Source organism: Sus scrofa, chromosome 16, assembly GCF_000003025.6.
Source record: "Sus scrofa isolate TJ Tabasco breed Duroc chromosome 16, Sscrofa11.1, whole genome shotgun sequence".
Classification (NCBI taxonomy): Eukaryota; Metazoa; Chordata; class Mammalia; order Artiodactyla; family Suidae; genus Sus; species Sus scrofa.
The window spans coordinates 39,475,993-39,492,377 of record NC_010458.4 but is presented as its reverse complement, the minus strand read 5'-3'; the positions used below and the strand labels follow the sequence as shown (position 1 = coordinate 39,492,377).

Genomic DNA, 16,385 nt, shown 5'->3' with positions numbered 1-16,385 from the left:
TTTTGCTTGTCTGTAAAGCTTTTGATTTCTCCTTCAAATCTGAATGAGAGCCTTGCTTGGTAGAGTAGTCTTGGTTGGAGGTTTTTTCCTTTCATCACTTTTAATTATATCATGCCACTCTCTTCTGGCCTCCAGAGTTTCTGCTGAAACATCTGCTGATAACCTCATCGGGGTTCGCTTGTATGTTATTTGTTTCTTTTTTCTAGCTGCTTTCAAGATTTTCTCTTTGTCTTTAATTTTGGTCATTTTGATTAATATGTGTCTTGGTGTATTCCTTCTTGGGTTTATTTTATATGGTACTCGTTGTGCTTCCTGGATTTGAGTGAGTGGTTCCTTTCCCATGTTAGGGAAATTTTCAGCTATTATCTCTTGGAATATTTTTTCTGTCTCCTTCTCTCTCTCTTCTCCTTCTGGCACCCCTATGATATGGATGTTGGTGCATTTAATGTTGTCCCAGAGTTCTCTGAGACTCTCTTCATTTGTTTTCAATCTTTTTTCTCTTTTCTGTTCCACATCAGTGATTTCTACTAGTCTTTTCTCCACCTTGCTTATTCATTCTTCTGCCTCTGTATTCTGTTGTTGGTTGCTTCTAATGAATTTTTTATTTCGGTTATTGCATTTTGCATCTCTGCTTGCTTAATCCTTAAATCTTGTATTTCTTTGCTCAGTATTTCTTGTAATTTATCAATCTTTGCCTCCAGTTTATTTCCAGTGTCTTGAATCATCTTCATTATAAGCAGTCTAAAGTCTTTTCCGTGGAAGTTGATAATCTCCAGATGACTTAGCTGTTTTTTTTTTTTTTTTCTTGTTCCCTTATGCAAGTCATACTTCTTTGCCTTTTCATTTGTATAGATTTTTGGCATACTCTTCCTTTTTTTTTTTTTCTTTTTTCTTTTTGGCTTTTCAGGGCCACACCTGTGGCACATGGAAGTTCTCAGGCTAGGGGTTGGATTGGAGCTATAGCTGCTGGCCTACACCACAGCCACTTGGGATCCAAGCTATGTCTGTGACCTTCACCACAGCAACGCCGGATCCTTAACTCACTGAGTGAAGCCAGGGATCGAACCCACATCCTAATGGATCCTAGTTGGATTTGTTAACTGCTGAGCCACGAAGGGAACTCTCCACCTGTTCTGTTTTTTTTTTTTTTTTTTTGTCTTTTTGCCATTTCTTAGGCCGCTGTTGCAGCATATGGAGGTTCCCAGGCTAGGGGTCTAATCGGAGCTGTAGCTGCCAGCCTACGCCAGAGCCACAGCAACGTGGGATCCAGATCCGAGGCGTGGATCCGAGCCGCGTCTGCGACCCTACCACAGCTCATGGCAATGCTGGATGGTTAACCCACTGAGCAAGGCCAGGGATTGAACCCACAACCTCATGGTTCCTATTTGGATTCGTTAACCACTGAGCCACAGCAGGAACTCCTGGCATGGTCTTCTTTTTGCAGACAATAGAGTTGTAGTCTCTCTTGCTTCTGATGTCTGTCCTCCTTGTGGCTGAAGTTGATACTGGGGCTTGCTGTAGGCTTCCTGATGGGAGGGACTGGTGCCTGCTCACTGGTAGGTCAAGCTGATTCTTATCCCTTTGGTGGGTGGGGCTTTGTTTCTGAGTGTGATTAGAGGCAACTGTGTGCCTAGAGGTTCTTTAAGCAGGCTGTACTGATGGGTGGGGCTGTGATCCCACCTGGATTATTGTTTGGCCTGGGGCTGCTCAGCCCTGATAGGTGGGCCAGACTTTTCCAAAATGGCCACCTCTTGAGAAACACACGCTGATGATTGTTCTGGAGACCTTTGCCTCCAATGTTTTTCCCCCACAACGAGCCACAGTCACCCCCTGTTTTCCCAGGGTATCCTCCAAGAACTACAGTCAGGTCAGACCCAGATTCCTATGGAGACTTTGCTTTACCCTGGGACCCAGTGCATATGAAAGCCTGTTTGTGCCTTTCAAGAATGGGGTCCTTGTTTCCCACAGTCTCGTGGAGCTCCTGTGCACAAGCCCCACTGGCCTTCAATGCCAAATGCTTCAGGGGCTCCTTCTCCCAATGCCAGATCCCCAGGCATGGGGACCTGACATGGGGCTCAGAACTCTCACTGCTGTAGTTGAGTCTCTGTGATACAGTTACTTTCCAGTCTGTGGGCTGCCTGCCTGGTGGGTATGGAGTTGCTTATATCACGTAATCGCCCCTTCTACCTCTTGATGTGGCCTCCTTTTTGTCTTCTGGAGTAGGATATCTTTTTTTTTTTTTTTTTTTTTGCTATTTCTTGGGCCACTCCCACGGCATATGGAGGTTCCCAGGCTAGGGGTCCAATTGGAGCTATAGCTGCTGGCCTACGCCAGAGCCACAGCAACTCGGGATCCGAGCCGCGTCTGCAACCTACACCACAGCTCACGGCAACGCCGGATCGTCAACCCACTGAGCAAGGCCAGGGACCGAACCCACAACCTCATGGTTCCTAGTCAGATTCGTCAACCACTGCGCCATGACAGGAACTCCAGGATATCTTTTTAGATAGTTAGTAATCTATTTGCTTGAAGGTTGTTCAGCAGTTGGTAGTAATTTTGTTACATTTATGAGAGGTGAGCTCTAGTCCTTCTACTCTGCCATCTTAATCCCATCCTAGTTTTAATTTTTTTTTTAAATTTTATTTTCCCACTGTACAGCAAGGGGGTCAGGTTATCCTTAGATGTATACATTGCAATTACAGTTTTTTCCCCCACCCTTTCTTCTGCTGCAACATGAGTATCTAGACATAGTTCTCAATGCTATTCAGCAGGATCTCCTTGTAAATCTATTCTAGGTTGTGTCTAATAAGCCCAAGCTCCTGATCCCTCCCACTCCCTCCCCCTCCCATCAGGCAACCACAAGTCTCTTCTCCAAGTTCATGATTTTCTTTTCTGAGGAGATGTTCATTTGTGCTGGATATTAGATTCCAGTTATGTTACCTACAAGGGAACCCCCATAAGAATATCAGCTGATTTCTCTACAGAAACACTACAGTCCAGGAGGGAATGGCAAGAGATATTTAAAGTGCTAAAAGGAAAAAAATATGCAACCTAGAATACTCTATCCAGCAAGAATATCATTTAAAATAGAAGGGGAAAATAAAAATTTTTCCCAACAAACAAAAACTTGAAGAATACAGCAACACAAAACCCAGGTTAAAGGAAATATTGAAAGGGCTTCTCTAAACCAAAAAGAAAGGAAGGAAAGGGAAGAAAAAAGAAAAGAAAAAAGAAAAAGAAGAAGTTTTAATTTTTAAAGAAGGAAAAATAGCTCTAAAACCACTATAAAACCTTTAAAATTCTTTTCTGCTGTAGTGGAAGATCTACTGAAGTTCTAAAATATTTTGAGACATTCATGTGCTTTTACAGGTGACAGAAAAATTTGCTCCCATCATGGAAATATTGCAAATCTCTGCTTTATGCAACATAACTTCTATTTTACTTTTAAGCTATTCTCCTAGTTTTATTTGGTATGTGTAATGATGTGATTAAACTGGAACACAGCTAGGTGTCTTATGACCCAATTTCCCCTCTTGTCTGTAGCATCCGTGTTTCTAATGTGAAAGGAATTATGGGATTATGACTTTTCGCACTATTGCCTCATTAAACATTTTCTTAACATTAAACAATCTCTTTCAAAATATATAATGGCCAGTAGAGCTTTAAGTTTTTTTTTTTTCTTTTTTTTTTTGTCTTTTTGTTGTTGTTGTTGTTGTTGCTATTTCTTGGGCCGCTCCCGCGGCATATGGAGGTTCCCAGGCTAGGGGTTGAATCGGAGCTGTAGCCACCAGCCTACGCCAGAGCCACAGCAACGCGGGATCCGAGCCGCGTCTGCAACCTACACCACAGCTCACGGCAACGCCAGATCGTTAACCCACTGAGCAAGGGCAGGGACCGAACCCGCAACCTCATGGTTCCTAGTCGGATTCGTTAACCACTGCGCCACGACGGGAACTCCTAGAGTATGATATTAAGTAGAGAGTGTAATCTTTTAATTCATAACAGTTTTTGTTGGCCATTCCTTGTTTTTTGTGTGTGTTTTTTTTTTGGTGGCTGCACTTGTGACATGCAGAAGACCCCAGGGAAGGGATCGAACCTGAGCCATAGTAGTGATGCCAGATCCTTTAACCAGTAGACCAATAGGGAACTCTTGACCATTCACTTTTTTTTTCTTTTTTTAAAATTAAATTATAGTTGATTTACAATGTTGTGCCAATTTATGTTCCCAATGCTCAACATCATCATATACTCATTTTAAGTGTAGTTCAGTGAGTTTTGGTCAATTTATATTACTGTAATTACCATTACATTTGAAACATAGACCATTTCCATTCTCCCTAAAGTTTCTCTTGTCCTCTTTTTTAGTCGGTCCCCAGCCTATAGCAGGCACCAGACAGCCAGAAATAGAAGCTTTCTATTTATGTAGATTAGGTTTTCTTTTAAGGCATTTCATACAAGTGCAGTTATACAGCGTGCCCTTTGTATCTGGCTTCTTTTGCTCAACATAATATTTTTGAAATTTTGTTCTTGCATGTGCTAGTAGATTGTCACATTTTAATAAGGAATATAGTATTGTATGGATATACCATGATTTATTTGTCCATTCACCTTGAAGTACCTGTGAAGTTGTTTCCAGTCTTGGGCTATTATGAGTATACCTCCTATGAACATCTGTGTACTAGACTCTGTGTGAACATATGTCTTTCTTCATAAGGGAAAATAGCTAGAAATGGAATTTCTAGATGATATGGTAGGTGTATATTCACTTCTATATGATACTGACCATCTCTTTTCCAAAATAGTTGTGTGATTTTACATTCCCATTAGAGATGTGCAGGAGTTCTGGACGTAATACTTCAATGTTGGCAGTCTTTTAAATTTTAGTTACCCTAGTAGTATTTTTTTGGTTTTAGTTAGAATTTTTTTCATGACTACTAATATTGGGCATCTACTCATTTGTTCAGTTGACATTCATATATCTTCTTTCATAAAGTGACTGTTTTTTTTTTTTTTTGTCTTTTTAGGGCCGCACCCTTGGCATATGGAGGTTCTCAGGCTAGGGGTTGAATCGGAGCTCTAGCCGCTGGCCTACACCATAGCCACAGCAACGCCAGATCTGACCTGTGTCACAGTTCATGGCAATGCCGGATCCTTAACCCACTGAGCAAGGCCAGGGATTGATCCTGTGTCCTTGCTGATACTACTCACATTTGTTTCCTCTGATCCATGTCAGGAACTCTTAAAGTGATTATTGAAATCATCATTTCTGTCATTTTTAAGTTGGCTTGTTTGTTGTATTATTGAGTTGTACTAGTTGATATGTTCTGCATGTAAGTCCTTTGTTAGATGTATTGCAAATGTTTTTTTTCCCAAATTGTGTTTTTTTTCCCTCTTCTTAACAATGTCTTTCAAAAACAGAGGTAGTCAGTTTTAATGAGGGTCTATTTTATGATTTTCTTTTATGGTTTATACTTTTCGTGTCTCAAGAAAATTTTGCTGACTTTTAAATATTATACTGTTTCACTTATAATGTTACGACCTCCTGCTCTTTGTGCTATTATTGTCATACATTTTATTTTAGTCCTACGTTTTGTTTTTTTTTGTTTTTTTTTTGCTGCTGCACCCATGGCATATGGAAGTTACCAGGCCAGGGACTGAATCTGAGCCATAGCTGTGACACAGCTGTGGTAACACCAGATCCTTAACCCACTGTACTACAGCAGGAACTCCTATTATTTATTTATTTATTTATATGATGATTTTAATTTTTTTTCCATTATAGCTGGTTTACAGTGTTCTGTCAATTTTCTTCTGCACAGCAAAGTGACCCAGTACACGTACATATATACAATCTTTTTTCTTACATTATCATGCTCCATCACAAGTGACCAGACATGGTTTCCAGTGCTATACAGCAGGATCCCATTGCTTATCCATTCCAAAGGCAGTCGTTTGCATCTATTAACCCCAAATTCCCAGTCCCTCCCACTCCCTCCCCTCCCTCTTGGCAACTACAAGTTTGTTCTCCATGTCCATGATTTTCTTTTCTGTGGAAAGATTCATTTATGCCGTATATTAGATTCCAGATTTAAGTGATATCATATGGTATTTGTCTCTCTCTTTCTGACTTAACCTCACTTAGCATGAGAGTCTCTAGTTCTATCCATGTTGCTTAATCCGATCATCTGCCAATGGATATTGAGGTTGTTTCCATGTCTTGGCAATTGTGAATAGTGCTGCAATGAACATAGGGGTGCATGTATATTTTTCCAGGAAAGTTTTGTCTGGATATTTGCCCAAGAGTGGGATCGATGGATCATATGGTAGTTCTATGTATAGTTTTCTAAGGTACCTCCATACTGTTCTCCATAGTGGTTGTAACAGCTTACATTCCCACCAACAGTGTAGGAGGGTTCCCTTTTCTCCACACCCCCTCCAGCATTTGTTATTTGTGGACTTCTTAATAATGGCCATCTGACTGGTTTGAGGTGGTATCTTATGGTAGTTTTGATTTACATTTCTCTAATAATCAGAGATGTTGAGCATTTTTTCATGTACTTGTTGGCCATCTGTATATCTTCTTTTGAGAAATGACCTTTTAGGTCTTTCGCCCATTTTTCCATTGGGTTGTTGGCTTTTTTGCTGTTGAGTTGTATAAGTTGCTTGTATATTTTAGAGATTAAGCCCTTGTCAGTTGCATCATTTGAAATTATTTTCTCCCATTCTGTAAGTTGTCTTTTTTTTTTTTTTTTTTTTTTAATGCTTTCCTTTGCTGTGCAAAAACTTGTCAGTTTGATTAGGTCCCATTGGTTTATTTTTGCTTTTATTTCTGTTGCTTTGGGAGACTGACCTGAGAAAACATTTGTAAGGCTGATATCAGAGAATGTTTTGTCTATGTTCTCTTCTAGGAGTTTGATGGGGTCTTGTCTTACATTTAAGTCTTCAAGCCATTTCGAGTTTATTTTTGTGCATGGTGTGAGGGTGTGTTCCAGTTTCATTGATTTATATGCGGCTGTCCAGTTTTCCCAGCACCACTTGCTGAAAAGACTATCTTTTCCCCATTTTATATTCTTGCCTCCTTTTTCAAAGATTAATTGGCCACATGTGTCTGGGTTTATTTCTGGGTTCTCTATTCTGAGGAACTCCTATTTTTAAAAATAATGTTATAACCCTACTCTATATTGTTGTTATTTTTTTTCTTTGAGTAGATGATTTTCTCTTTTTTTTGTTTTTCTTTATTCATTTTTCTTCCAGTTTTATTGAGATATAATTGATATACAGCCCTGTGTAAGGTTAAGGTATACAGCATAATGATTTGACTTGCATACATCCTGAAATGTTTACCAAAATAAGTTTAATGAACATCCACCATCTCATAGATACAAAATTAAAGATATAGAAAAAAAACTTTTCCCTTGTGATGAGAACTTTGGGAATTTACTTTCCTAACTTTTCATACATAACATACAGCGATGTTAATTATCCTTACCTTATTGTACATTACATCCTTAGTATTTATTTTATAACTCATGTTTGTACTAGTTTATCCAGTCTCTGCTCCCCGCCCCTCCAACCACAAATCTAATCTCTTTTTCTATGACTTTGCCTTTTTTTTTTCTTGTCTTTTTAGGGCTGCACCTGTGGCATATGGAAGTTCCCAGGCTAGGGGTTGAATTTGAGTTACAGCTGCCAGCTACACCACAGTCACAGCAATGCCAGATATAAGCCAAGTATGCTACCTACACCACAGCTGAGGCAATTCCAGATCCTTAACTCCCTTAGCAAGGCCAGGGATCAAACCCACATCCTCATGGATTCTAGTTGAGTTTTTAACCTGCTGAGCCACAATGGGAGCTCCCTGTTTGTTTTTGAAGTATAATTGACCTACAACACTATTTTAGTTCCTATTATGTAGCCTAATGATTAGATTTTCTATGCATTTCAGACTGATCACCAGGATAAGTCTAGTTATGATATATCAGCATTCAAAGATATTACATTGTGATTGTATTCCCTTAATATATATGCACATTTCAAAAATGTGCCTCATTTATTTCGCAGCTAGTAGTTTGTACCTCATAGTCTCCTTTACCTATTTCCTTCCTCTCCCCACACCCCTTCCCTCTGGAAACCACCTGTTTGTTCTATGTATGTATAGTTCATTTTTTGTTTTGTTATGTTTGTTCACTTGTTTTGTTTTTTAGATTCCACATATAAGTGAAATCCTACAGCATTTATCTTTCTCTAACTTATTTCACTTGGCGTAACATGCTCTACGTCCATCTATGTTGTCATAATGGCAAGATTTCATTAATGGCGGTGTAATATTCCATTTGTGTGTGTGTGTGATAATCTTATTTGTCTGTTTATCTATTGGTGGCACTATTGGTTGCTTCCATATCTTGGTTTTTGTGAATAATGCTGCTATGAACATTGGGGTAGATGTATCTTTTCAAATTAATATTTTGGTTTTCTTCAGATAAATACCCAGGAGTGAAATTGCTATATTATATGGTAGTTATATTTTTAATTTTTTAAGAAACCTCTATATTGGTTTCCTTAGTGGCCGCACCAATTTATATTCCCAGTAACAGTGCACACATGTTCCTTTTCCTCAATATCCTTGTCAACCCTTATTTGTTAACTTTTTGATAACAGCCCTTCTAACAGATGTGAGGTGGTATCTCACTGTGGCTTTAGGTTGCATTTCCCTGATGATGAATGATGTTGAACATCTTTTCATGTGCTTATTGCCATCTGTATGTCTCTGGAAAAACGTCTATTTAGATTCTCTGCCCCCTTTTTAATGGGGTTGTTTGGTTTTTTGAAGTTGAATTTTAGGAGTTCTTTATATATTTTGGATATTAATATCTTATTGGATATATTGTTTGCAAATAATTTTCTCCCATCTAGTAACTGGCCTTTTCATTTTGTTGATAGTTTCCTTCACTGTGCAAAAACTTTTTAGTTTGAGTTAGTCCCATTTATTTATTTATTTTTTTGCTTTTATTTTCCTTGCCTAAGGAGACATATCCAGAAAATATCATGAAGGCCATTGTCAAAGAGCACACTGCCCATGTTTTCTTCTAGAATTTGTATGGTTTCAGGTCTTACATTTAAATCTGAATCCATTTTGATTTTATTTTTGTGCATGGTGTGAAAGATTAGTTCATTTTGATTCTTTTGCTTGTAGCTGTCTGATTTTCCCAATACCAATTATTGCAGTGGCTGTCTTTTCCCCATTGTATATTCTTGCCTCCTTTGTTGTAGATTAATTGTCCACAAAATATGGGTCCATTTCTGGGCTCTCTATTTTGTTCCATTGATCTGTGTGTCTGTTTTTGTGCCAGTACCAAACTGTTTTGATGACTGAGCCTTATAGTATAGCTTGAAATTAGGGAGTTATGATACATTAGCTTTGTTGTCTGTGTTTTGTGTATCCCTCAACTACTTATTGCAGATATAAGTGATTTTTACTATTTTGCCTTTTAAACTTCCTATTAACTTTTAACTGTTAATCCACTGCCTTTATTGCATGTTTGCTTTTACTAATGGGATTTTTCCCTTCATAAGTTTTGCTTTTTTTTTTTTTTTTTTCATTTAGAAGTTCCTTATGATTTTTTGGAAGGCAAATTTAGTGGTGCTGAAGTCTTTTCACCTTTGGCTTATCTGTAAAATTCTTTTATCTCTCATTCAAATCTGAATGATAACCTCATTGGGTAGTGTATCCTTGGTTGTAGGTATTTTTCCTTTTATTCCCTTCTGGCCTATAAAATTTCTGCTGAATGTCAGCTGATAGTCTTATGGGACTTCCTTTTTACCTAACTAGTTGATTTTCTTTTGCTGCTTTTAGGATTTTCTCTTTATTGCTAATTGTTGCCTTTTTAATTATGATGTGTCTTGGTATGTATCTTTTTGGGTTTATCTTGTTTGGGATTCTCTGTATTCCTGGACCTGGATGTCTTTTTCCTTTGTCAGGTTAGGGATATTTTTAGCAATGATTTCTTCAAATAAGTTCTCTGCCCCTTTCTCTCTCTGTTCTTCTTCTGGGATCTCTATAATTTGAATGTTAGTACATTTAATTTTTTCCAGAGTTATCTTAAACTATCCACATTTTTATTTTTTATTTTTATTTATTTATTTTTTGTCTTTTTTTTGCCTTTTCTAGGGAAGTACCTGCGGCATATGGAGGTTCCCAAGCTAGGGGTTCAATCAGAGCTGTAAATGCCAGATCCGAGCTGCCTCTGCGACCTACACCACAGATCACGGCAATGCCGGATCCTTAACCCATTGAGCAAGGCCAGGGATCGAACCCGCAATCTCATTGTTCCTAGTTGGATTCGTTATCCACTGAGCCACTGCAGGAACTCCTATCCACATTTTTAAAAGTTCTTTTTCTTTTTCTTTTTTCCAGCTTGGTGAATTTCCACTACTCTGTCTTCTACGTCATGTAATCTACTGTTGATTTCTTCCAGTGTTTTTTTTTTTTTTGTCTTTTTAGGGCCATATCCACAGCATATGGAGGTTCCGGGGCTAGGGGTCTAATCAGAGCTGTAGCTGCTGGCCTACACCACAGCCACAGCAACACAGGATCTGAGCTGCGTCTGTGACCTACACCATAGCTCACAGCAATGCCAGATCCTTAACCCACTGAGCAAGGCCAGGGATCGAACCTGCAACCTCATAGTTCCTAGTTGGATTTGTTTTTGCTGCGTCACAGTGGGAATGCCTCTTCCAGTGTATTTTTAATTTCACCTATTGTATTCTTCCACTTTATTAAAACTCTGTTCATCCATTTTTCTCCTCAGTTCAGTGAACATCTTTATTATCATTGCCCAGAACTCTTTATTGGTTAGATAACTTATCTCCACTTTAAGTTCCTTTTCTAAAGTTTTGTCTTGTTTCTTCTTTGGGAATATACTCTTATCCTCATCTTGCCTAGTTTTCTGTTTTTATTTCTACATATTTGGTAGGTTGGTTACATTTCCTGATTTTGGAGAAGTAGCTTCATGTAGGAGATATGTTATGGGGCCCAGCAGCACACTCCCTTTGGGTCACCAGAGCTATATGCCCTGGGAGTGCTCCCTCTGTGGGCTGTGTTTGCTCTTTTGTTGTTGTGAGGCCAACTACAATCTACCAGTGTGTGCACTGGTAGGTGAGGCTGCTCCCCTCCACCCCTAGCCCAGTTGACTCTAAGGCCCTGATTCATGTGGTGGGTGTGGGCCTGCTAAAGGATGGGGTGGCTTCACACATGGCTGAGTGGGTGGGCCCGTGGTCCGTGGATGTTATGGGCCCACTGGTGAGCAGGGCAAGCCCCTGGCACTAATAAACTAGAGGGAAGATTCCAGAATAATGCTTGTGAGCCTTGGAGTCATCATGATAGAATGAGCTCCCGAAACTGGCTGCTCCCATCATCTCCATCCCCAGGGAGAACCCCAGTCTCCTCCTCCTTCTCCAAGATGAGTAGGTGGGTTTGACCCAGGCTCCTTTCAAACTGCTGCCTCTGTGCTGGGACCTGGAACACGTGACATTTTGCATGTGACCTTGAAGGGCAGAGTCTGTTTCCTACTGCCCTCCAACCCTCTTGAATGTAAGCCCTGCTTGGTTTCAAAGCCACACATTCTGGGGACCTGTGTCCTGAGTGCAGAACCCACAAGCTGGGGAGCCTGTTGTGCGGTCAGACTCTATACTCTCTGGGGAGTATCTCTGCAGTTGTGATATTCCTACTGTTTGTGGGTTGCCCACCCGTTTATGTGGGTCCTTGTATATTATGTCTCTGCTCCTCCTACCTGTTTCATTGTGGCTCCTTCTTTATAGTTGTGGAAAATCTTTTCTGTTAGTCCTCAAGTCATTCTCATAGATAGTTGCTCTAGAAGTATTTGCAGCTTTGACGTTCCCATGGGAGAAGGTGTATTCAGGGTCTTCCTACTCTCCTAGCGTGTCCCCTCCCTCCAAATGTTTACTTTTATGCTTTGTACCATATACTAGAAAATAGGGCTTGCCAAAAGAAGTGCATTGGATTTTCAATCATCTTGCATGCTCATTCATAAAACTATATATATGAAACATACAAAGATAAGGTGAAATCGGGAGTTCCCGTCGTGGCGCAGTGGTTAATGAATCCAACTAGGAACCATGAGGTTGCGGGTTCGGTCCCTGCCCTTGCTCAGTGGGTTAACAATCTGGTGTTGCCGTGAGCTGTGGTGTACGTTGCAGATGCGGCTCAGATCCTGTGTTGCTGTGGCTCTGGCGTAGGCTGGCGGCTACAGCTCCGATTCGACCCCTAGCCTGGGAACCTCCATATGCTGCGGGAGCAGCCCAAGAAATGGCAAAAAAAAAAAAAAAAAGACAAAAAAGCCCCCCAAAAACAAAAAAAAAACAAAGATAAGGTGAAATCTTACTCTCCAAAGGTGTTTATAACTGGATAAAAGAAGGGATTTGTGGCCTACTGTGATGGTAGGCTTCATGGAAAAAGTAAAATGCTTTGTGGAGAACTGGATCTGGAATTTAATTAGTTTTTACCAGCGCTCCAGTTGCCACCAGTTCCAACCCCATCCAGACTGTCATCATGTTTTGCATCTTCCTTCCTCCCGGTCACCTGCTTAAAATTTATTACAGCTGCCAGAGAAGACATAATTCAGATCAAATGACTCCCCTTCCAAGAACCCTTCAATGGTTTTTCAGGCCACTTACCATAAACCTGGAGTCCTGAATGATAGTCTAAAAGGTTCTGTGTGACCTGGCTCCTGGCTTCTGGCCTCTTTTCTAACCTCATTTTTGACTTGAATATTCCTTGCACAGTCCTCTCCTCACTCAGGCCTCACTGCCAGTCCTCAAACCCTCCCTTAACACGGTCTTTGCAATTGTTATTTTCTTTGCCTTGAGAATTTGTCTCTGTGATATTTCCCAGGCTTATTCTCATTTCCTTCAGATCTCTGCTCACATGTCCTCCTTAGAGAGTGACTTTTCCCAAAATTTTGGGAGTGTTTTCTCATCACTCCCCACCTCCTTCCCTTCTCTATTTTTTTTCAAACCTGTACTCCTTAGTCTGGTGTTCAGGGCATTCTAAGACTCATCTCTGCTAACCTTTCCAGTTTCATTTCTAATGACTCCCACAGCTTACATTGCAGTCCTATTGAATGACTTATAGTTCCCCTATTATGCCCCTTGCAGATGTCTCTTGCAGCATCTCTTGCATTTTGCAACTTATTTTTTATGGACCGTTCCTTCTCACAGTGCATAATCTCTTCAAAGGAAGGGACCTTGCATATTTTTATATTTCTAAGACCTGGCATTCCTGGCATACTGTACACGGCTAGTAAAGATTTACTGAATGTAAAAGATGGTTTTGTCTCCAAGTTGGAGCTGGACAAGGTTGAGTATGTACTGATAAATTGCTGAAAGCAGTTTCATCTCTTTAGAAGATGTGAGGATGTGTGTATCTGGAGACAAATATGAAGAACACAATATTAGAATACCCTGTTCCTTTTCCTTTTTTGTTTTTGTTTTTTTTTTGTTTGTTTGTTTTTGTTTTTTTTAGGACTGCCCCCGAGGCATATGAAGGTTCCCAGGGTAGGGGTTGAATAGGAGCTATAGCTGCCAGCCTCCGCCACAGCCACAGCAACCTACACTGCAGCTCATGGCAGCGCCGGATCCTTAACCCACTGAGCAAGGCCAGGAATTGAACCCATAATTTCATGGTTCCTGGTCGGATTCATTTCCATTGAGCCAGGGCGGTAACTCCTAGGATACCCTTGTTCTTAGCAAAATCATACTGTGTGAAGAAGGCTGACATGTAACATGATTGAATCAGTACACTTAGCTGGAAAAACAGCTTCAGTGGGAGGAAGTGTTATTTGAAAAGTGTTAGTTAGAAGGAAGCAGAGCCATTTGGCAGTGGCATGACTCTAAGAGCATTAGTCCTATTATTTCATCTATGAGAGTCATCCATAGAGCAGCCCTGCTTATCATGAGGAAATAGTACAAAGGAGAAACTTTGGGGCAGTGATGGCGCATTCGTGTTTTTGCTCATGCTATCTTGAACCTCTTAACAGTGTGAGTGTTGAGGGTTAGGTTAGGCTTAACCTGACTGCTCTTGGTCCAATGGGAAAGAATGCTATGAAAATTTATTTGTATCTGTCAAGGTTGTGGGAGGGGAAAATGGCTGTATTTGTTTTATATATTTGCCATCCCTGTTTGATGGTTTGTATTTTCTGTGCTAATTTGTGAGTGACAGTGGGTCAGTTGGCCCACTATAGTTGAACATGTGAACATGCTTTATATAATTTTAGTAATATATATTACTATATATATTTTAATAATATATGTATTTTATAACATATACTTTAGTTATATATATTACTACATATATAATTTAATAATATATGTATTTTCTAAAACTGTAAACATAATAGTCAAATAGGCTGTAGGTTTTAAAAGGTTTAAAACTTTTTTTTCTTCCTAAATCAGGTTTGTTACAGAAAGAGAAAATGGCCATTGAAGCATTTCAGATTTGCTGTCTCCTCCTGCCCCCAGAAAATAGGAGAAAGTTACAGTTATTGATGAGAATGATGGCAAGGATCTGCTTAAATAAGGAGATGCCACCACTGTGTGATGGCTTTGGCACCCGAACACTGGTAGGTTGATTTCTAACATCTAACAGGACATGAGTTTTTGGGATAAAATCCACATGAGTAAAATTCACTAGCTTGGTACCCAGTTACAATGTGGGCTTCCTTAAAGAGCCATGGCTTGGAATCTACCCAGACTGGTGTTTGCTTTTGCTCTTAGTGACTTAGAGAAGGTAATAAAAAGTGAAGAGTGAGTAGGGGTAGACTCAGTGTAGAGGTATCTGCTGCTTCCTTCCTGCTGTCAACACAGAGAAGGAAGTATGGGCAGAAGGAATAACTGGCTTCTCAGAAACAGAATTCTCCCTCCAGGACAAAAAGGGTTGCAAAGCCTTTGCTACTCTGACCAGTTGGAAAGACGAAGCATATATCATGCGTTAAAGGGGGAGGAGGTGACATATACAGATGTATCAGACAACTTGGAAGGAAGGGGAGAGGGAATTAGTATCTCTTGGGTCCATGAGTGAGGGTATTTCTTAATATAGTCTCAGTTTGGCTTAAAAACATAAACTAATGTTGAATTCTACCCTGTCATATCAGCATATGGTTTTTTAATTAAAAATTTTTTTTTATTACTCAATGAATTTATCACATCTGTAGTTGTATAATGATCATCACAATCCAATTTCACAGGCTTTCCATCCCACAGCCCAAGCACATCCCCCCACCCACCAAACTGTCTCCTCTGGAGACCATAAGTTTTTCAATGTCTGTGAGTCAGCATCTGTTCTGCAAAGAAGTTCCGTCTGTCCTTTTTTCAGATTCCACATGTCAGTGAAAGCATTTGATGTTGGTGTCTCATTGTATGGCTGACTTCACCTAGCATGAGAGTTTCTAGGTCCATCCATGTTGCTAAAAATGCCAGTATTTCGTGTTTTTTTTTTTTTTTTCTTAATGGCTGAGTAATATTCCATTGTGTATATGTACCACATCTCCTTGATCCACTCCTCTGTTGATGGACATTTAGGTTGTTTCCATGTCTTGGCTATTGAAAAGAGTGCCGTAATGAACATCAGAGTACTTGTGTCTTTGCGAGTCATGGTTTTTTCTGGATAGATGCCCAGGAGTGGGATTGCTGGATCAAATGGTAGTTCTATGTTTAGTTTTCTGAGGACTCTCCATACTGATTTCCAAAGTAGTTGCACCCATTTACAATCCCACCAACAGTGTAACAGGGTTCCATTTTCTCCACACCCTCTCCAGCACTTCTTGTTTGTAGCCTTTTTGATGCTGGCCGTTCTGGCTGGTGTTAGGTGGTACCTCATAGTGGTTTTGACTTGCATTTCTCTAATGATGAGTGATGTTGAACATCTTTTCATGTGTTCTGTGGCCATCTGTATGTCTTCTTTGGAGAACTGTCTGTTTAGATCTTCTGCCCGTTTTTTGATGGGGTTGTTTGTTTTTTTGGTATGGAGCTGCAGGAGATGTTTATAAATTTTGGAGATGAATGCCTTGTCAGTCGATTCATTTGCAAAGATTTTCTCCCATTCTGTGGGTTGTCTTTTCATTTTGTTTAGGGTTTCCTTTGCTGTGCAGAACTTTTTTTTTTTTTTGCTATTTCTTGGGCCACTCCCGCAGCATATGGAGGTTCCCAGGCTAGGGGTCTAATCAGAGCTGTAGCCCCCGGCCTACGCCAGAGCCACAGCAACGTGTCTGCAACCTACACCACAGCTCCTGGCAATGCCGGATCGTTAACCCACTGAGCAAGGCCAGGGATTGAACCCGCAACCTCATGGTTCCCATTTGGATTCGTTAACC

General features: G+C 40.1%; 1 protein-coding gene across 2 annotated transcripts in view; it reads left to right on the top strand.

The window, feature by feature from the left end:
* Positions 1–16,385, top strand: part of DEPDC1B (DEP domain containing 1B) — a 92,255-nt gene that overhangs the window by 66,373 nt on the left and 9,497 nt on the right. For both annotated transcript variants that reach the window (XM_003133987.6, XM_013982691.2), the window contains exon 8: positions 14,470–14,636. In XM_003133987.6, the coding sequence (XP_003134035.5) occupies positions 14,470–14,636 (167 nt within the window). The remainder of the gene's footprint in view (positions 1–14,469; positions 14,637–16,385) is intronic.